Source organism: Athene cunicularia (genome assembly GCF_003259725.1).
Source record: "Athene cunicularia isolate RWA chromosome 10 unlocalized genomic scaffold, athCun1 chr10_part1, whole genome shotgun sequence".
Lineage (NCBI taxonomy): Eukaryota > Metazoa > Chordata > Aves > Strigiformes > Strigidae > Athene > Athene cunicularia.
In genome coordinates, this window is record NW_020799112.1 from 2,034,757 (window position 1) to 2,056,534 (window position 21,778).

At 53.1% G+C, this 21,778-nt stretch overlaps 2 protein-coding genes across 5 annotated transcripts in view; one reads left to right on the plus strand and one right to left on the minus strand.

The window, feature by feature from the left end:
- The window catches only part of STRA6 (stimulated by retinoic acid 6), a 16,427-nt gene extending 16,137 nt beyond the window's left edge, over nt 1-290 (minus strand). For all 4 annotated transcript variants that reach the window (XM_026855801.1, XM_026855798.1, XM_026855800.1 and 1 more), the window contains exon 1: nt 47-290. The gene's annotated coding sequence lies outside the window, so the exon portion shown is untranslated. The remainder of the gene's footprint in view (nt 1-46) is intronic.
- Nucleotides 291-5,077: 4,787 nt separating this feature from the next.
- CCDC33 (coiled-coil domain containing 33) overlaps nt 5,078-21,778 on the plus strand; it is a 40,851-nt gene continuing 24,150 nt past the window's right edge. Inside the window, 4 exon segments of the mRNA XM_026855796.1 lie at nt 5,078-5,462; nt 5,829-6,289; nt 7,226-7,408; nt 17,804-17,967. Coding sequence (XP_026711597.1) covers nt 5,153-5,462; nt 5,829-6,289; nt 7,226-7,408; nt 17,804-17,967 — 1,118 coding nt within the window. The 5' untranslated portion in view covers nt 5,078-5,152.

The window sequence follows — 21,778 nt, forward strand, 5'->3', positions numbered from 1 at the left end:
GGGGGGGGGGGGGGGAGGAGGAGGAAAGAAAACAAAAAAGAGTTACCTTTGTCCAACCAGTGACTTCCTTGCAAGGCACCCAGAGACCCAGCTTGATGGGGGTCTCAGGAGAAGTGTGGCCTTGCTATGTGGGGTCTAAAGCATCTGCTCGCGGAAGCTTGGCGCGGATGCAGCCATGCAAGCTTAAAGGCAAAGTTCAGAGCACCGGCAAGCGAGCGGAGGCTTGCGGTGGCTCAGGGAACTTTATCCCCTCCATCGCCAGGAGGCCTTGGCTGGGGGCCACCCTGGGGTTTAGAAAATTAAAAACAACCAACCCCGTGCTCCGCTCTCCCTTTGATTAAGCAGAGCTTTTCGGGAAAGGAGGCAGCTCGACCCAGCCCCCTTCTTCCCCAGCTCTCCGCTGGCTCAGCTGGGTTTTAGCTGCTCCCTCCACCCCCACTCCTTGCCGAGATTTAGGGGGAAGCCCAGGAACCAAGATGCTGTTGTGTCCTCCCAGCAGGATGCAAATATCTCTGCTCCCTCCTGGGGTAAATCAAAGGGCCAGCTCCTTACTGGCATAAATCAGCTGAGCCCAATCCTTTGCCCAAATCTTGCGGATTTATTTGGTTTTGATCCCACTCTGTGCAACTTGGGAGGGGTAGGAACAGGGAAGAAAAGTTTTGGTTTGGTGCAAGCTTGGGGACAAGTGTCCTCAGTTTGGGGACACCACCACAAGAGCATCCTCCCTTCAGCACCTCGGAGATGGCCGGATCCTGCCCAGGGATCACCCAGCAAGTGCCATGGGTGCAGAGTGACAGTCCCACAGCAGTAGGAAACAGCCTAAAGGGGGTGGGAAAGGGATTCAAAACATCTTGGGCTGTGAACTGGGGATGCTTTGCCCCAGGCATGAGGGCAGGATTAACCAGCCCCTGGGGGTGCAGGCAGCTGGGAGGAACAGGCAGCTTTGCCACACTGCCCTTATCCATCCGCTCCTTGGTCAGTGTGTCCTTCCCACCAGCTACACAGAGTCCAGGAAACAGCAGCTTACAAAAAAAGAAAATTATCTAGACAAATACACACACAGTTCACATGTGATAGCAAGTGGAGCAAAGGAAAATTAATCAAGGTTGAAGATTTAGATTAATTTTTAGCCAAAACCTTGTAGCAATGCTGAACAAAATGACCTGCAAGTTTTTATCTCTCTTCCTTGGGATTGTTTTTAAAGGAGAAATGTTGCTGTTGGATCCCAAAGGTGCTTCCTCAGAAAGTTGAGGCACTGGGAAAAGGGATAACGGAGAGGGAAGAGGCTGAAATTCAGAGTCACAGTGTTTGGTCTTTTACCCCCTTTGACAAAAATATTCCGGCAATGTCCATCCTGATCTTAGCAAAGTGATGATTATATAGATGCACACCAGCCTTGAAAGGGCTTTGTTCCTAACCAAAACATGTCAAGGCACTCTAATGTCCTGCAGAAAGTTGGTATTCCAGCAGTCTGGCATTTCTGACTCAGAAACGGCTGTTGGGAACCCAGACACAAGGCTTGGATGTGCAGTTCCCACCCGGGCTCTGACAGTGCATGCACCTTGCCAAGGTGTGCTGCCCTCTGCTCAGCCTACAGCGGTGCAGGCAGCAGGGACCAAGCTGGGAAGAGCCCTGCAAGGTGCAGGTGAACCACGAACTTGGTGGCATCCCCAGATGCTGCTGCTGCTTGTGCTGGATAAGGAAGGAGATGGGATGGTTTACCTGCTACTTACACCTCTTCCAGTCCTGAGCAGCAGCTGCAGGGCGCAGAGACCCTCTGATGCCATGAGCCCATCACTACATGGGCCTCTGCCCCACAGAAGGTCTGTCCCAAATACCCTTTCTGCCCCTGGAGAACGGTTCTCTCCCTGTATGCATTGATATCCTGATCCTGCTTTATCTTGTAACAACGGATAAGGTGCTGGAGCATTGAGGTACAACCCAGCAGTCCCAAGCAAATCTCTGACTCTCACTGTGCCCATGAGGACCTTTCCCTAAGGGAAAAGACTTTTACAGGCAGGAACAGAGCTAAGAACAGCAGGAACCCACCTTTAACCAAGACATCCAGCTCTCATCATTATCACACAGACCACCTTTCATTTTACAGAACAAAAATCCCCAGGCTGCCAAAATAAATCGACCTCACACCATCCTATGAATCAACCTCATTCATGATAGAGCCATGGAAATTGGTATTTAGCTGGGGGGGGAGGGTGCAAGGAAGGGTCTCAGCCCCAGGTTTCACCGTACCTGGTATCATGTTCACACAATGGAGGTGGCACCTCCAGACCTGCTGCATGTGCGCCTCTGGTACAGCTGCGAAAATGCTGCATGAATGAACCGTGCCTTAGATTAGATTATGGGAAAATTAGTCTTTGATGATGCTGTCATTAGCAGTGGCTCTGTAATGTGTTTGCACAGGGGCGGGAGGAAATTAAGCAGGCTAGTTAAGGATGAAATAGCTCCCATTTCCCCACATTAGAGCTTGGCAGGGTTTTAATTGAGGCAGAGGAAACTTTCAGAAGCATTTGGGAGCTGAAGACCAGGGTGTGATCCTTCACACAGACACCGATTTCATCACCATGACTGCTCCTGCTGCTGTGCCCCAGGCAAATAGGGTCCAGCTCAGTGGCAGGGAGTCCCCACCATGGTGTGGGCGTGCAAGGAGGGGCTGGAGAGGGTCCCAGCTGCACATAAGCATGACAGTGACATCCTAGGTGAGACTAGTGGCCCAGATTGCCACAATTTTGTAGGTGAAACAACTCAGAGCAGCATCACGCACTCAATTCAAGCCATGATTGGGCTCTTGGCTGGGAGAAATCACCTTGCTCCAAAGCAGCTCTGCTTTGGGAGAGCATTGAGTGGTCTCCAGCCATCAGGGGGAAAAACCCACAATTCCTCCAACAGCATTAAAAGCATTTATGCTCTCAGCCCTCTCAAGGAAGTAATCCAGCCGTCAGCATATGGGAGCACCCTGGAGACATTACCACTCTTCCAGACAGGCTTGACTGGCAGGGGAATCACACACACACACACAATCCCCATTTGGCCAGCTCAAACTTAGCACAATGCAGAGCGCCTTTTTCTGCTTTCAACCCAGCTCAGTGCCCAAAGCTTCCTGAATTTTGACCCATTCCCCTCTCATTCTCATCTTCACCCCTGCAGCATCCTCACCAAGGCAGGAGGTTAAATGCATCAGCCAAGGTTGCCTTCAGGATCAGTACCTCAAGACGAGATTTCAACCTGATTTTTTCTTTCCCAAATAGAAACCAAGGAAGGACCAGGAGGTACAACCAGCCTCCCTGGAAGTATCAGGAAGGTGTGGGAGACTAGGATTTGTTTTTAGTGAATCCATCTATGGCCCACATACCCTGCCAAAGGGATTCTCGGAGGCAGTGATTTTGGTACAGGTCTTGGCTGAATGCATCACAGGTCCCTGGGCTGCTTCCATAATAGAAAAAAGCAAAAGTCGTATTCCCTACGTTCTCAGATGCTGTTTTATCCCCCAACCCATTTCCCCCCAAGGATAATCTTGTTGTTTCAAGCTTGCACCAGCGTGAAGAGACTGGAATGTGGCTTTTTATATGGAGTGTGGAGCTGTCTTAGAGAAGGGCCATCTGCTAGCCCAGCTCCGGCTCATATTTCACTGGAAACATCCCGAAAGCTGTGAGAATGTGCTATTCTCAGTGGCAATGGGGGAATGAGATATGGCGGGGCAGGGGGCTCCTGGTGAGCATCAGACTGTGCTGTTCCAGCTCCTGCCCACCCCAGACATCAACTGTCCTGATGTCAGTCCTGAAATAACCATGGTGGGACTAACCTCCGAATGCTCAGCTGGCTCAGCAGCAGGTTTAGCAGGCAGGGAGCTCAGCTCCAGTTGCACCAGCCAGAAACACGCACTCCTGTGCTGGGAAGAGCAGCGCATGTAATGCTGAGCTGGACGAAAGCAAACCTGGACCAAATCCCTTTAGCAGCCAGCTTTAACTCAGGACATGACTCCTGAAAGGCGCCTAACCTGTATGGAGGCACCCCACCAGCCCCAGTTTCCCTTCTGCAGCCGAACTGTGACTCTCAGGACACCCCCAGCTCTCACTGTAGCAGCAAGATCCCAGCTCTGAGTCAATCCCTTGGTGCCCAAAGCCCAGCAAGTTCCCGGGCAGGCTGCGAATACACATCTCCCAGCCCTGCATGCAAAGAACCATTTCAACTGCTTGTTTTGTAGAGACACTTTAAGTCATGGGGCAGTTTCTGCCTTGGGCTTGTCTCCAAAGTTACCAGGTATTAGGATTAGCTGCGTGAAAGTCCCCTATCCCTCTATCAGCCAAGCACTGCTTCCCAGGCTCATCCTGTTCCTCTCCCTTGGCTTGCCTGACCCCATGACACCAGCAAACCCAGCTACAAACTTGCCTTAGAGACAAATCAACACAAGGCTGCAGGCTTGTGTGCCCAGTCCCATCAGCAAGAGATCCAGCAAACAGCCCATGGGTGCAGGAGAAGCGGGATTGCCCCATGGGGGTTAGCAACACATGGGAGCAACTGGCATGGCTTGCACCATCCTCAACAGCATCTCCCGGAGGCTCTGCAAACATCCAGCAAACCCCTTTGTGGTGAATTTCTCAAGAAAAAGGGCTCAAGGAGCCATCAATTCCCTGCTGCAGGGATGCACACTCCCCCAGCACACCCTGTATGCACACACCCGTCTGTGTTGCATTGCTTACCATTACCCTGGATATCCCAGGCTGTTTGCTGGAAGGCAGCCACTGCTTCGCATCTAGTTACCTGGTTTCCCAGCAAACAAACTGGAGTTCAAATCCCCTGTCCCTGTCATTGCACAGGGGCAGGGAAATCTTTCAGCATCTCCCCACAGCACTGAAGGATGCTTTTCCAGGGACTGAGTTTTCTTTTCCTTTTTTGCTTCCTTTGAAAGCTGCCCGCAGAGATGTGAAGCAAACATGTACACAGGGGCACAGCCAGGCGCTTTCCCTGCTGGAGAAGAGAAGAGAAGAGGAGAGCCAGTTTGGCTCAAAAAGCGGTATAGCCAGTTGGGCTCAAAAACCTGCCTCAAGCTGAGGGGAGGGCTTGCTCCAGGGCAGAGACCTGCCAGGTCCCTGCTACCAAGGACTGTTTGTCTCCAGATCCCATCTCTGTCCCCATGGCAGTCAAGGCAGGGGAGCCTCACATCCCCCTGACCCTGCAGCGCTCCCGGCTGAAGGCTGAGGATAAGACCCTGGATTTTGAGTTTGAGGTGGTCAGTGCCCAGTTTAACCGTCGGGGCCGTTACGCCCTGAAGCTCACTGTGGAGAACCCGCTGCTGCAGGGCTCTGGTGCTGGTGTCTGGCTCCGCGTCAACAGTGGGGACATCATCCAGAGCAGCACTGGCACCACTGACACCATCAAGCAGAGAGACCTCAACCAGATCTACACCTTCCAGAGGAGGAAATTCACCTTTACTCTGCCCAGAGGTAAGAGGCTGGATGCCACGGGGATGGGTTGACAGGGGAGGTGACCCAGAAGCATGGCTCTGCAGCAAGCACAGCCTGTCTCAGGCTTGCAGAGCCTTGTACCATGCTCACACCTTCATGCCTGCAGCATGAGCTGGAGTCTAAGCTGTCTGAGCTTAGTGGGGTGGATGGGAAAGGTCTAGCTTGGAGAGTGGGGCCACAACCACCACTGATGCAAACACCAAAATCTAGGTATATCCAGACTGGATAAACCATTTGCTAGTGTTCACAGTGTTAAGCAGGGCTGCTGGTGGATGAGCCCAGGAGATGCTCCTGAGACCCCCAGCCCCTCTAAGCAAGACTTCAACCCCCCGCTGTTCCCAGCAGGTTTCTGCAAGAATGACAGGAACCACGATGTGCGGCTTCGCATCGAGGCCCTGCACTTCCCTGGGAGGGCAGAGAGGATGAGGATGAGCAGGCAGGTGGGTGAAGCCTTCTTCGCCATCTACCCCCGCACCAACCAGCCCCGGATGAAGCTCTCTGCTGGGAGGGATGAGGACTGGTACCGCTACAGCTCTGTGATGGCTTTGCTGCGGGTGGGCAGCGAGCAGCCGGCGATGCACTGTGGCCGGCTGGCCTTCACCGCGTCCTTGCACGAGCACCGACCTCTCACCACACTGGCTTTGGCCCCACTGCCCCCCCCCGGCACCGAGGAGGAGGACCAGCAAGCGGCAGACACAGCCCCTGCACCAGCCCCCCTGGACATCACTGTCCCCAGCCGCTCTCTCCATACACCCGAGTCTGCTTACCACTCGCTGCCCACCAAGGGCCGTGCCTGCTCCCCCGAGGTAGGAGAGACAAGATTTGGGGGTCAGAGATCCTTGCGCCAGCAAAACTAGAGCAGACCAGTCTGCTTAGGACAGGATTTGGCCCTATGGTAACTAGATGGCCCTACATAAGCACCAGGTAGAACAGAGGCAAAGAAGAAAGGTATCTATGGCTTTTAGGGGGTGTCTTTGTTAAACAGCAGATCTCTGCCTCAGTTTCCCCTCCCTCATTCCTTAACATTGCTGAGTAGGAGCCTGGTGTCTGTCCCTTGCCTGCCACCAAAGTCAGGGACCCTCTTTGTCCAGGACATGAGCAAGTTGAGACAAGCTCAAGATGCAGGCAGGGTCTTGGTGAGACAGCAACCACCCAAGTAAAGCCAGTAAAGAGGGTCTTACAGTCAAACCATGCACAGAACTTCAGGAAAAGACCCTTTATGGGGTATTCACCTGGCTCTGCCTGCCCCATCATGGTCCAACTACATGCTAATCCTCCCCTACCAAGCACCAGACCTTCAGCTTGCCCCAGATCTCACCCATGGCACCTGCAGCAGGACCAGAGCCTCCAACTCATCTGCTTAACCCACCCAAAGCCCCCTCACCTTCCTGGCTGGTGCAGGCAGCCCCTCCAGCAGAGACCCCCAGGGATGGTGACACTTCCCAGAATCACACTCATTTTTCCTTTGTTGAGGCAGTTGGGGCTGTGGAGGAGCAATCTCTAGGGATGCATGGGGAGTCTCTAAGTCTAAAATAAATGTTGAGGTGGTTATGTCTGGTTTAGGGTTTTGGTTTGGGATTTTTTTTATTTCTTGCAAAACTTCTGCTCTTGAAGGGTGAGGCCCTGAGCCCAAGTATTAGAGAAATGTGGGGGCAGATGGTATGGGGGATATGGGGGGGTGGACTGGGAAAGGGTTGTTGAAACTTGAATCTGGGCTTTCAAACCCCTTCTCTTACTACCAGAGGCTGCGGGCTGACCCTGTGCTCAGCTCCTCCCTGGAGCTCCCGGGTGACTCAGCAGGCGAGCATCTTTCCTCCTCCTCCTCCTCTTCCTCAGTTCCTGCCCCAAGGCGACCACTGAGCTGCAGCAGTTTTCACCTCTCCTCATCGGACTACAGCCTGGATCTGGCATCTTCACCAGCACAGGTGAGTGCAAACGGTGGAGAAGGCACCATCCTAAATTAATACCAAAATGCTATTATTCATAGTAGCTTCCCCTTAGAGCTTTGAGGTGCTGGAGAGGAGATGGAGGGATGCAAGGGGTCCCCTTGCACCCCTTCATCCTGTCCCCATCTCAGCTTGGTTCCAGCACTGCTCCTGCTCTCAGGCCGTCGTGTTCCCAGCCTGGTCGTGGGGATGGGGGAATGAGACATCAAACTCTGCATTTCTACTACCAAAAGGCAGCCCTGTAAGCTGGCCATCCCAACAGTGTATGGTGTCACCTAGATCTTAAAATGCTGACTGCAGTCATCTGGGGCTGACACATCTTAAATGTTTCATCTTGCAGCTCAAATCTAGACTTCTAAAAACTGCAGGAACCATAGGGCAGGGCTACCATAGTCCAAGAGGCTGCATTTATTTTTTCTTAGTTATGTTGAAAGCTGTCTAAATAAATAAAAAAGACAACCTTTACCCCAGGGGCTCCATTTCCTGCACCTCACTGTAAGAATAACATGTCTGTGGATGAAGATGTTGTCTATGCTGCTCTCAGAGGTGTCTTATACACCTGTGAAAACATTGCTTAAGAAAGCTGGATTACAGTACTGGAGATGGGACTGATGTCATGAACCTTCCCCAGGCATCCTCTGGGCTCTCTTCTCCTTCCAGGGAGCCCCCATGTCCTCCAGCTGGGCTGGTGAGAGAGCTGGGGATGGTGGGTTCGACGGCAAAGTCTTCTGCAGCATCGGGGCCACCAGCAAAGGCTGCTGGCTCGGGGATGGGGCTGGCACCCTCACTCAGCCCCCCAGCTAAGGGCTCCTGTGGTGGAGAGGTGACAAGGGACTCCACAGGTGGTGGTTTGTGTCTGACATGTGGTCACAAGGATGCCTGAGTGCTTGGACATGTGCTTCTGGGTCCTGGTGACTATCTTGGTGTGGCTGTAGGGTAAAAATTGGGTTGGCATCCCTCTCCCCCGCAGTGTGCTGTGCAGGGAGCTACCTGCTGCTGCAGTGCTGCAGGACACCTTTGTGCCTTGGCTCTTTCCCTTGTACAGGATAAATGTGTTGCTGTCAGCTCTGGGACACTTGGTCCGTGTATTTCACAGGAGTTACGGGGTGCTTGAGCCCTGCTGAGTGGCTCAGCCCCTCTCCAGGGCAGCCGACTGCTCCTTGTGCTGCAGGCAGGATGCTGAGCATTGCGAACCCTCAGGATCCTGGAGCAACTCCTCTCCCTTCACAGCACTTTGTCTCTCCTGATTTTCAAGTGGATGTGCTATCCCTTCCCTGATCAGCTGAAAATATACTGGCCAGAAATGCTTATTAGCGAGGCCTGATTGAGTTTGCTCAGCAAATGTCTAGACGGAAACTCTTTCGAGCTGTGGAAATCGATAGCAATCAGCTGGGATGCAGAGCGGGATGGAGAGCTGGGCCAGGGTGTAAGGCGAGGCATTAGCAAATGCAATTTTACTCCTGGGCCCCCAGAGAGAATGCAATAAATCACCTGCTGCTGATGTCACTGGGCAAGTATTTGCCAGGGTGTTTTTTATTTAAAAATTAAAAGCTGAGAGGCGGGTGGATGTTGGCTCCCCGCCCTCCTGGGAGGGCTGGAGTGATGGAAAATATGTTGGAGAGTGGCTGAACTGTGCTGGGTTGTGGGGAGGGGGGATGGACCAGGTGGAGATTTAATCTCCAAAAGCACTGCTGGGATGCTGCAGCCTGGATCTGGCAAACTGAGGATCTCAGACCATCACATGTGGATCCTGGCAGTGCATGGTGAAGGTAAACCCTAAACTGAAGTTTGAGAGCCTAAAGATCTTCCTAAACTCAGGCAGAACTTGGATGATCAATAGTTTGGGGAGTTGGTAATGCTGGACCATGGAGAGGGGCAACTTCAGAGGGGTGAGGAGTCCCACTGCAGGCTGCTGCTTAGGGTGGAGTGCTGAGAAATCTGGATGCTGGGCTATCACATCCGTCTGTTTTCCTCTTCCAAATGGCAAAGACATGCAGGCGCATCCCAGTGGGTGACCAGCTCCTTGAGACAGCCTCTGTGCTGAGCATCTCTTCTGCAGGACAGTGAGGGTGATGGATGGGTGCTGAGCTCTCCCCAAAAGGCCAAGGCACAAGGATAATGATTCTTCTCATCTCACCACAGCCTGCAGATAATGTATTCCTAGGCACGAAGCGGGAGGCTCTACTGGCTGTTCAAATGCCTCGTGCGTGTTGCAGAGCCAGACGGCTGCCTAATTGTCCCAGGACCTGGGCACGGCACCGAGCAGATCAATAACATGCCATGGATGATCTCTCAGTTGCTGGGATGGCTGAGGCTGAGCCTTGGAGCTCTCAACCCCAGGGATACATCCTCCCCCAGCCTGGCAGGGACGGAGGAGAGGGGACTGGGCTCACCAGAACCTTTGGGGACTTTGCAGCAGAATGCAGGGCTCAGTTATGGGCAGTCAGCACCCAGGTCAGAATAAGTCAGTCCCTTCCTCTGGGAACTATTCCCATTTCACTTCCAGAGGGTCTATGTGGTGCTAGGGGGAAGGAGCCAACTTTTGGAGATCTCCTTGGCAGTTGGACTTGGTTGCAAGCCCACAGAAGATGGTTTGTTTCCAGTCTCCCTGGACCAGCTGGCAGCAAGGCGCCCATCCCAAAACAGCAATCTGTTGCTGTCAGGGTACAAAGAATCGCAGCCTTTCTGCAGCAGGCAAATGGGTTTGCACACAGCTTGTGTTCCTGCTCGGTCTTGCTTGTTTACCAGGCTGCAAGAGCGCAGGAGTATCAGGCAGCTGGGTGAGACACAGCTGGTGCTTCCCATGTTAAGCACACCCCGTCCACACTGTGCAATGCCAGCTGTGACTTGTGGAGTTTCAACAGGTCTGAAAAATGGGACAGAACCCGCTCCTGGCTCTGCTTATGCTGTGATTTACCCCTTTGGATTCCCCATGGAGCTAAACAGCTTCCCTTATAAAGCATGCACAGGTACAGAGTGACTTGGGGTAACATAAATCACAAGGATGAACAAAAACGTTCCCCAGGAATAAAGACCACCTTTATTTTTTAAGCAAGATACAGAAAGTAAAGCAGTGACTCCTTAAGCACCAAATGTGTTTCAGGCACAGGGACCTGGGGGAGTCTGAGCCACAGCTGGGTTCATTTTGGCCCCTTTTGGGGGGAGTTCAGGCTGGGGCTTCCTTAAGGCATGTGGGTGGTATCTATCTCAGGAGTCCCTTCCCCCAGGTCAGATGTGGATGACAGGCTGTGAGCTGGATTTGTTCCCCAGCTAAAAGCAGCACATCTAGCAAGCTAAGCCCAGGTCTGGCCTCTCCTGAATGCTTTAAATCAAACCCAGACCTGATTGCAAGGCTGGCTCAACCTGTACTGAGGGGCTGGTTTTGGGCTGAGACATTGAATTTCTGTTTGTCTGCAGTGGTAGGGGGAGCAGAGCTGCAGGGGCAGGGCAAGGGTGCTTATGCCGGGATGCAGATGCCCTTGCATCACCGAGCGATGATGGTGGATAACAGCTTCTGTCTTCTCATCACCGGAGCAGCAGGGCTGGGGCAGAGGTCTCTGTTAGAGGGTGATGGATGGCGTGTGTCTCCCGTCTGTCCCCCTGACGGCTCATCCATCACTCATCCCGATGACAGCGGCCATCACAGTGAGGGTGGCAGAGGTCCAGCCCTCCTCCTCAGCCTGCAGCCCCGACGGCAGGGTGAGGGGCTGGAGCTGCCTCCACTCTCTGAAAGCCCAATGAGGCTGAAAAATAAACTTTACTGGCAGGGCTCACCCCGGGATGCGGGTGAGATGAATAACACTGCTCCGGCGAGCAATTTGTAGGGCTTTGAAAAGCTGTCAGCCCAGGGAGGAGCACGCCTTGACGGGTTCATCGGGGACTTCGCCTTCCTCCGGCAGTGCCTCGGCTCTCAGCATCCCTTGATCAACCCCACTCTGTGCCGGAGGGAGTCAGGAGCAAAAGGGGACCCGAGGCAAATGGTTTTGGGCTGCTGCTTGCATAGCTTCAATTTACTGAAAGATTTTTTTTTTTTTTGAGTGTGAAATGTATGTTCCTGGTGATGTATTGCAAATAAATTATATCCCCTATCAAAATGTTGGGGAGCTGAGGCTGCCCAGCCTGGTCCAAAAGCCCTGTTCTCTGCATGTTTCTCCCTGCCCAGGTGGAGATCTGGCATGGAAATGAACCAGCAGAGTGGCAATTCACATTTTCTTAGCTAAAATGGAGAAAAATCTTCTCAGATAGAGAAGATGGATCCTCAAGAGGTTTTCCAAGCTGCTTCTTGATTTGCTTGTCTGTGAAGCACAAACCCTTTGGCTGCTCAGAGGAAAGGCAGGCAGGAGGAGCGGCTGCTTGCTCTAATTCCTACAATTTAAGTCATCATGTCCCTTTAAGTGTCAAATAACTGCCTTGATAAGAAAAGCAAATGGGGTTAAAAAGAGAAAATTGCTCCGTTTTAAGAGGGGGGGGAGGAAATTGCACTGATGCCACTGATAAATATAGCAACTGTAAAACTCTCCTAATGGAGCAGACGAGGTGATACTGGGCTGCCGGCCCATTTAATTATTTGACAGGTGAATTGGGAGTTTTCTACATAAATGGAAGGAAAATGAATTTGGCAATTTTTAGCCCAAAGGGATTCCCGGCCTGCGGCAAGGGGTCTCCTCAGGGAAATCGGCTCGGAGTCAGCATTCCTGTGTGCCGAGGGGGGAGAGCATCCTCCCTCCCGTCACCCCAAAACCGTCCTGTGATCTTTAATGAGCTCCCGCAGGGTCCCCTCGAGGAAACATCTTGCTTAAAAATAATAACAAGAAGAATAAATCAAGCTCAGCCCAAATCCAAGAGAAAAATCCCCTCGTCCCTGCTGCTGACTGGGAAATAGGAGCAGAGCAGCAGCGTCTGCGTGCAGCAATGGGGGTTACTGGAGCAGTGGGGAGGGCTGGGGCTGGCAGGATGAAACGATGAATAAAACAGTGTTTGCTTTCCTGCATCGCTTTTCTTCCTCTCGCTTTTGTGTTGCTGAGGATCTACTAAAGGGCTTTAACCGCTTGGGTGTTTTTCCTTGGAGGGTGGTTTGAACCCGCTGCATGAAGGTGTTGGGAAATACCCTCTGTAATACAATTGGGTTCGCTTCAAAAAAAAAGCTTGGGCTGCCTCAGGCCGTTGGTGGAGCTGAAGTTCTCCAACCATATGGCTGTTTATCGTAGGGCTGTGTTTTGAGCTGTGCTTGCCAGAGTCTAGAGCCTTTGTAGGGGGGAGGATACCCTTGCTAGCTCCTAGAAATGGAAACCATGCGCGCACCTCCTTTCATTTGGGAAGCTGATGACTGTTCCTTGCCTTGCACACCCATCTCTGTGTCATCGTAGAGGTTATTTTTCAAGGGTGAGGTCTTCTCTGTCACATGCTAATTGTAGGTGTCATTACAGGGGGGCTGTGTTCTCCTCCCATCCCATGCCAAGCACCTCCAAGGCATCACAGAGCAAAACCTTAGCAGTGTCTGAGCAAAGAGGGAGAAACCATCCATGGCTGGACCCAGCAAGGGTAACACCTTCCTGTGCTGCATCAGCAAACCGTGGATGAGCCCACATGCCTTCCACCAGTGCAGGGAGGTTGTGGCGTCGTACAAAAGCACTTTGTTTTGAAGGGGCAGCATCCCGCTACAGCTGCATCCCTGCTTGAAGGACCGCGGTGCTGGGGACGTCCATTGGTGCAGCTCAGTGCTCCTCTCCCACGGGTGGGAGCAGGGGTCAGAGGAAGAAGAGTGCTGATACTGTTTTAATCTTCCTTTTAACTGTAATTGCGTTTGGCTGGCTCCCCCGAGCTTGTTCCGGGAGATGCATTTTTCCCGGCTAGATTGCTTTCCTTGTTTTGCTCATTGGAGACAGGCCGGGGCCTGTGTCATGCCAGCTATGCATTAATAGAGCCTCAAATGAGATTTCACAGCCTCAAATCTGATTAACACCGAGGCTCCGGTTGCTTTGGAAAGCAGGGCAGACAGACGAGGAGCCATGATGCTTGTGGGGGGTGCAGAACCATACGGATGTGGGCTGTCAAGATGTACCCTAACACCCCGGGCTCACAGGGACTGACACAGAGCCTGGGGATATGGGAACAGCAGGGCACAGGGCAGCTGGGATGTAACACATCTCCCACCCCCTGAAAACCATGAATTCAGGTGCTACATTGTCCCTCATGCAGCGTGTTTGGAGAAGGCTGGCCTGGGTGAAGCAGCTGCAGCTACTCACCCATCAGACACCGAGTCCTTGCTGTAAGCCCATATTTCACCCATTTTTACTGCCTGATGATGTGTAAAATCCCCCTCCCCATGCCTGTGCCCGGAGGTGAGTGCTTGCTCACTGCTGTGATAGAGACCATCGGCTTTTAGCTGGCTGTTTGCCCATGTTATGGGGAGATGCTCTGTGGCATCCCAGGGGCTCTCGGTGTGCTCTTACATCCCAGAGCCCTGAGGTCCAGCCCTGAGACCTGCTAGGATGTCCCAAGGAACACCTGGGGACCCATTCCCCTGGATCCAGGGTGTCCTGGCCTGGCTCTGGGATGTCCTGGCCATGCTCCAGCCCTACCATGCATTCAGACCCCCCGTGACACAGCGCTGGAGGTGTAACCTGTGGCCTGATCCTGCTGCTTGTTTAAAGCCAATTGGCACTTTATTTCCCAGCCTCTCGGCTGCCAGGGGAGGGGAAGCGGCTTGCTGGTGTTTAGCTGCCATAAGGAAGCTTGAAAGGAGCCTGGGGAGACATCACATAGGAAAACTCACACCAGCCCCAGTCCATCTTCGTTCATGGAGCCTACTATTATTTTATGAAGTCTCAGGAGGAGGATAAAGCTGACACATTCCCAACAGCCGCTCATAAATTGCAGGGGTAGGGAGGAGCTCAGGGCTGCGAATGTTCCCACCGTAGAGGAGCGGATACCCGCTCCCGTGGCAGCATCGCTCCTGGCTGTAGTCGGTGCTGGAGAGCTCATGGGACTTACTACGAAGGATCAGGAGGGTCCTAAACCTTCCATGGTAGGGGCTGGTGTCTTCTTCTCCAGAGCAGCAGTGCATCATCCCAAGGAGCACTGGCAGGGCTGTGTCTGGGGTTGAGGAGGTGAACGCTGCAGATGTACAGCCCCAGACGCTCACATCTGGTCTTGTGCTGTCCAATGCACTGGTGAAATCAAACCTGAAGGAGCATTCTGCAAGCACCGACCTTCTGCCAGGGGAAAATGCAGCTGTGGTCTCCAGCTGTGGGCAGGGGCCAAGCCAGGACGGAGGAGTCCCTGTCCCGCTGCAGTGCCATGCCTGGAGGTCCCTGCTGGCTCCCAGCCCGGGCTGTCCTCCCCGAACTAAATGCTGGGCTCTTGAGGCTATTTATGTCTTGTCAGCTCGCAGCAAGAAGCAATTTAATCTTGGCTGAGAGCTGCTGTAGAGGAGCTGCCTGGGCCCCGATGCTTCTTTCGAGATGATAAAGAGTTGATAGAAAAACAAATTATGATCATGGCAACTCAGGCACCGTTAATCAACCTCCCCACAACACTGCAGTGTGAATAATTAATAGTAATCGTTAAGGATGCTTTAAGGGTGGCATGGGGTTAAGGTGCTGCATGGGATCAGGGCAGAGGATTGTGTGAGATGCTCGAGTTGCTCTGCAAGAGTCAGTGATGCTACAAGTGACCTCAAAATATTTTAAACATGTGTCCCCAGCTGAGACCCCTGGGGACATGGGAACTTCATTTTTTCTCTGCCTCTTAGATGTTACAGGTTTCAAACTCCTGGGCGAGAGCACTTGGCTTGGCAGGGATGGGGAAGTTTTTCTTCCCACTGAGTAAGAGCTGAAAAACAAGCGTGGGCTCTACCTGGAACTGCAGGCACCCTCCTTTCTGGAAGAAATACTGAGTTCCCTCCTGGCTTTGAATAGTGACTGGGGTTTTTTTTCAGTAGTTAATCACAGCCTTGCTGAGGGTTTTGGGTACCAGTTGCCTGTAAAGCCTGGCATTGTTCATGCCTGCTATTTTTAAAATGTTTTGTTCTCTTGCTGAGTTTTACTTAGCTTAACGGCTTGTGAATTTTCTATTAAAACCCCTTGCTAATTATCATGCTGTAACCATTGTTGGCAGTAAAACCTACTTGGCTTTTTAGGGAGATATAAATATAAGTGGTGGGTACAAAGATGTGTGCTAAGAAACCTGCTTCTGTTACCTCGAATGTGAAAGAAAATAGGGAAAACATAGGAAAAGTCCCAAAATAATGATCTGGATCTGTAAATAAGGGTGTGGTGTGGGACACCGATCCGGCACCGCAGCTTAGGTCCTGGGGTCCCCCAGAGCAGGACTCTATCAGCAAGCTCGGAGGTGTCTATGCATTTCAAAACAAGGTTGTTTCCCAGATCTACCAGATGGAATTCCTCTGGATGGGGTTTTTAATAAGTATTTGGGGTGAAGTAAGTATTTGGGGTGAAAATGCTCACTAAAACTCCAGAGCTGGAGCCTGAAAAGATGCTTTCTTGAAAGGAGAGAGGAGTCTCCAGGAAGAGCATCCCTGCCTGCCCTGCACACTCATTTGTGCATCCTGCCTGCAAACCTGGTCCCCTGCCTCTTTGAAGCCCCCAGCCATCCTCGCCCTCCCTCGGTGACCTAATTTGTGTTGATATAGCCCAGGGCTCTTAAATAGTCTGCACTTTCCGCCTCCTTTCCCCAGGTCATCCCACAGTTTTCCTGCCCTCTTTGCCAATGCTGGATGGGGCAAAAACATGATGATATTTTTAGAATAGTGTTTATTCTCTTCCACATCCACCCCTTCTTCCTTCCTCTGGAAAAGCTTTGGGAAGGTGTCAGGACTTGCCGTGCTGTGATTTTGGGGGCGCAGGGAGAGCTGAGGTGCTCGGGCAGGGTGTGGAGCAGCTCTGGCCACCAGCAGGGAGACCCTGTATCTGTGCAGAGTGACATCTGACATCAGGCCAAGAAAGCCTGTAATTTCCCCTCTCCATCAGCATCGCTGGGCAGGGGGGATAATTGTCACAGAGATGGAGCCTGGGGTGGGATTGAAATCCTTCCCCGCCATCCACTCTGCAGGTCAGGGAATCCTCCCCCACTTTGTGTTTCTGTTCCTTCGGTGCCGCTTTCTGGCTGTCACAGATGCCGAGTCTGTCCCCAGCACCCAGCCCCAAGCTCCAGCTGGCTTCTGAGCTGACAGCAACAAAATAAGGGGTGGGGGGGTGGGGGGGGGAAGCAGATTTAAATGTTTTTCCAGGCTGCTGGTGGTCAGAGCATCCAGGTTTCCATCCCACAAGTGATCCTCAGGTTTGGGTTGGTAATGCCCCAGGGTGGCAGGTCACTTCCCTGCTGAAAAGCCCATCACCACTGCAGCTGGGTGGCCTCAGGAGAGATGAGGGAGAGGGCTTAGGATGAACCAGCCCCTCATTACAGAGTTTGGAGGTGAAGCCACGTGTCGGAGGGGATTTGCAGGCAGTGACTTTGAGAAGCCCACGGGGTAGTTGCTGGGCTGGAACTCTTGCTTCAACCCCAGGAGGTGGAAAGGATGCACGAAGGGTTTGCTTTGCAGGGTCTGAAGCCGTGCAGGGTGGGTTTTAATCCCTTGTAGCCACAGCACTATGCAATATCAGATGCATTAATTCTGCATGCTGCCCAAGACGGTGCCACGGCAAGGATGAAGCCAGTGGGGGACGGTGCTGTCTCTCACTTGGACGGGGTGTGATGGGCACGGGGATGGTCCCCCCCCGCGGGTGAGGAGTGGCAGCTTGTGGCTCTGCGGCTCCTTATCGCATCAGCTGGTGGGAATTAATGAGCTTTTCCCCCTGGACTGGGCTGAGATCCCAAATCCTGCAGAGTCCCTGTAAATTGCAGAAATGCCTGGGCTGACAAGAAGGAGGAGCAGGGGGATGGTGGGGGCCGGGGGGTGCGTGTTGGCAGGTCTGAGGGCCATGGAGAAAATGGAGGTTCTTCAGATGGTTAATCCCTGTTTTGGTGATCTGGCATGGGGTCTTTGGTTGGTTTATGGTGTAGCTTGTCCCCATAGGACCACGCTGGGCTGGTTTCAACCCATGTGGGGTGCTCTCATGCTGCTGGCTGGCCTCCCAGAGAGCCTGGCACCCATTACGACCCTACTGTGGGATGGTGACATCCATGGTGCTCCAGGGACACCACCTCCCCAGTTTGTTCTCCTCCATCCAGGCTTTCAGCATTAAACAGGGGTTGTGGGGATAAGTTTAGGTCATGGGGATGTGCTGGGGACACCATCTCCAGCATTGAGCTGGGACCATGGGAGTGAGGTTGGGTGATGGTGACATGCCTGCAGCTTTGCAGGAGCAACCAGCCACTCCTCACCTTAACGTCTCTCCTGCTTGTTGCCAGCAGGTATCCAAGTCCCCTGCTGGGAAAGAGGAGCCCAGGCATGCACCAGTGGCTGGTGGGGGACACATGGCCCGTGTGGGAAAGGAAGCCATCACCGTCACACTCCATGGTGCCAGCAACCTGCCGGCCACACGGGACGGCCAGGTGCCATGGCCATATGTTGTCATGTGAGTACTAAGCATCTGCAAAGGGGGACAACAGAGATCATGGGGACACAATGAAAGGGTTTAGGAGCTGTCACACTGTTATTAACTCTTTGCATGGCCTGGGGACAGTGGAAACCTCTTCCGCAGTGACATTCACAAACACCATGTCAGTGGGATGCTCAGTACAGGGAGAGGTGCCCGGACTCCTGACTGAGATGGGGGAAGGCAGGGGATGGGGTGATTTGACTCGCTGGAGCATCAGGAAGAAAGCATTCCTAATATTGAAAGTATAAAATGATGTCAAAGAATCCACAGGGTAATGCTGCCTGGGTTTCGAGAAGATATCACAATAAATAAAAGAGTGTTTTAATAAATAAAAAGGATGCTTGGGTAAGGAGAACGTGGCTCCTCATGTATTATTCATGTGCCAGGGGACTCAATTAGCCGGTCATGCTTTGGTCTGTATTAAGAGGGAGGCTGCTCCGCTCGGCACTGCTGCGGGGTGAACCTGCGATCCCAAAGAGCTCTTCCAGGAGACAGAGAGGCTTTGGCATCGCTTCCCCGGAAAAGGGGAGAGAAAGCAGCTGTTGGTGACTTCGGAGCATCTCCTGTCTGTGGAGTTTTTTTTTCTCTGGGACATCTCCCCGGGGCAGTGCCGGGTAGGCTGGTACCCGAGTGGGTGCATCAATGACAGGGGACAGGGAAGAAGGGCTGGGGCTCATCCACCAGGGACAGTCAGCAGCTGGGACTGTGAAAGCCTGGAAACATCTTCTCTGCAAATGTGTAGAGCAAACTGTTGCTTGCTGGTCATTTTCCAATGTAGAAACCCTGAGCTCCGTGGTGAAGGCGGTCCCAAGGTCTGTGTGTGTCACAGTACGCCTCTTCTCCACCGTGCCTGCTCCCAGCCGTGGAGGCTCCCTGGGCAGGAGGGATGTGGCTCTCCATCATTGGGCTTTCATCATCTGGGGCTGGCTGGCACCTGCAGCCTGGTGGGAACAGGCTGGCATGTGGGCTGGCAGCCCAAATGTCTGCCCCTCCATCACCCCTTCCCCTCTTCCCCACCCACCCTGTGCCAAGGACCCGCTCTCTGCCCCGACAGCCTGAGTAACTCCACTGCAGGAGTTGTCTCTATTTCCATAAACCAATTATACACAGATAATCTCAGGAGATTTAAACATCAATATCCTAAATGATAGCACGAGGGTGGCGTGTGATTGTTGCATCTCTCTTTACATTCTGGTGCTGCTCCATCATCACATTGCCATGGTAACGGGGGAGTGATAGAGGGGAGGGGAGGGTGATATTAGGGATGCAGGACACATGAGGGGCCTTTTAGTAACCATAGTGAGGGAGCCAAGGCAGAAGGGAATCAGTTATTGTTTTTCAGGGCACTTGCTTTTGAAGGAGAGTAGCATGTTGCAGTTAAAAGGTGGGTTTTTATGGACGGGAAGGAGAAGCAGTCGGTGGATGTGCCGGTGGGGACCTGGTGGCAGTCGATCCCCCAAAGCAGCTGGGTACCACCAGCGGAGCCAGCCCAAACTCAAACTGACGGCACCCAGAGCATCATCCCCCAAAATCAGGAGTGGGATGGGAGGAGGGGAGCAGTACCACTCACACCAGTCCTTCGAGGCTGTCCCGGCGGCTCGTGCCCAGACTCAGGGTCCCACAGCACTCCATAGTTGTGTGCATCATTTCCAGCTCTCGGTGCAGAGGACTGGGGAGGTAAAGGCTTAGCAGAGTGGATCTGAAAGATGTCAAGCAGCAGGAGAGCCTGCACAGGCATCCTGATGGGCTTTGGTTGATCCCTGCTCTGGAAGGATGGGTCTTCTCCAGGGATGCTTCAGGGACCTGGCAGCAGCTTGGCTCTGCTCCTCATCCTCTGAATGTTGAGCAAATCTCCCCTCCCTGCTTTCAGGGGCACCCGTTGGTTTGCTCTGCATCTTCCTTTCACTCCCTCATGCGCACAGATAAATCGCCCCCGGACCGACGTGATGCAGGGATGACCTTGGCGTGCTGGAGCCAGGTGTGTTTGCAATTAACAGCACAAAGCGCCTGTCTCGGGCCAGCTTCTCCTCTCCATTGAGTACCGTGGGCAGGCGCAAGTGCCTCCTTGCTTCTTCCTTTCTGCTCTTTAGCACTGAGAGAAGAAACTCAAGGTCGCTGCTGAATGCGCCATCTGCTCCCAGCCTGGGGGATGGGGACTCCAATGTCCCCCTGCCTGCAAGTCTGCCTGCACAGGCAGCAGTCCTGGTTGTGGTACCATTGGGGTGCTCCACCTGGGAAGGGGTTAGGGTGTTCCTGCAAGCAAAGCGTTCTGGCTCTGCAATGTGCCCAAATATAAACCGAGGGGCTCAGCTGATAAGCCCAGAGCAAGGATGTGTGGGAAGGGGGACCACGTGGGGTCTTTGGGGATCCCCTCCTCACCCCAGCACCTGGATTAAGTCATGGTGGGATGAAGGTGGACTATCCCAGAGTTAGAGGGTCAGGAGCAATGTAAAAATGGGGTTTCTCAAAGGAGAGGGGAATTATAATTCTTCCTCTCATTCTAAATCTTTTCAGAAATTGCTCTTATACCTCTCTGATTTATTTATCTATATTTATTTACCCAAATGGCACCTGAGACCCCCAAGATCAGCACTGAGCACAGTGGGGCTGTGTGATGGGGGGGCAGCATCGCCTTCCCCAGGGCCAGATCCTGCAACTGCTGCAGAGGTAACACCCTTGATGTCGGTCCTGCAAACTGTGGCTGTGCTGCACAGGATTTTTATTCACCCAGAACTATGTACCTACACCACTACATTGCCTCTGTGGGGATGTCAGCCCTGAGAAATAACTCACCCTGTAGAGATACTAACTTACAATGCTGGATAAATAAATATTTACGAGGGCTGGGCACAGCCCTGCCAAGCCCTTTGCCGGGCATCTGGGAGTCACACGCAGTGGGGAGGCTGCAAGATCCTGTCCCCAAGCACTGTAGCTGAGATGCTGATGTATAATAACTCCCCGGGGGTGGCCGTCTTTATCTTTTATCTTTATCTTTTATCACAGCAGTGGGTGGCTGGTGCATCCCCGCACAGCAGAGCGAAGCGCTTGCCCTGGAGCAGGCAGGGAGGGATGCAGAGCACCAGAGGAGCATCTCTCGGTCCATCCCAGCCATGTCCTGCCCCAAGGCATGCGATCCCCAGGGCAGCTGTCTGTCTGCTTGCTGGAGACCCCATCTCCTGCCCCACCAGCAGGTCTGGAGCTGGCTGGAGTGAGGAGGAGACATCAAACCATCTCTGCTCTCCACCGTTCCTGCTGCCCCCGGCCTGTTCATTTGATTTTGAAGCACATCCCCATGTGTTGTACTGTTGTGGGTTGTTTCCTCCCCCCCCTCCCTCCCCACTTCACAGCTCTTTTTGAATGCTCTCTCATCCTTAGGCAAGTCTATAATGAAGGGGGCCCAGAGCAGCCTGTTCTCACCCTCCTCCTCCTCCCACCCCCCCAGCCCAGGTCTGGCTTCATTCGGACTCCAAGCACGTTGCTGGTAGAGCAATCCCCCACAGAGCTCATTACTGGAGAGCCGATTTTCTTCCAGCCCCTCCACAACGGTGCCAGCCCAATGCAAATTCCCACCTGGCAGAGCTGGCTGGCTCAGCTTCATTCCTGTGGGATGCAGGTGGGCTTCTTTGGTGGGGAAGGGGACACGTGGGAGATGGGAGAGGAGCATGGGACGTGGATGCAGCGTGACTGAGGGTCTGTTAGACCTGTGTCTTCAGCAACAAGAGGGGATGGAGGTTTTGCAAGCATAGAGCATCCTCCCATCTGTCTGAGATGAACTTGCTTGGTCCCA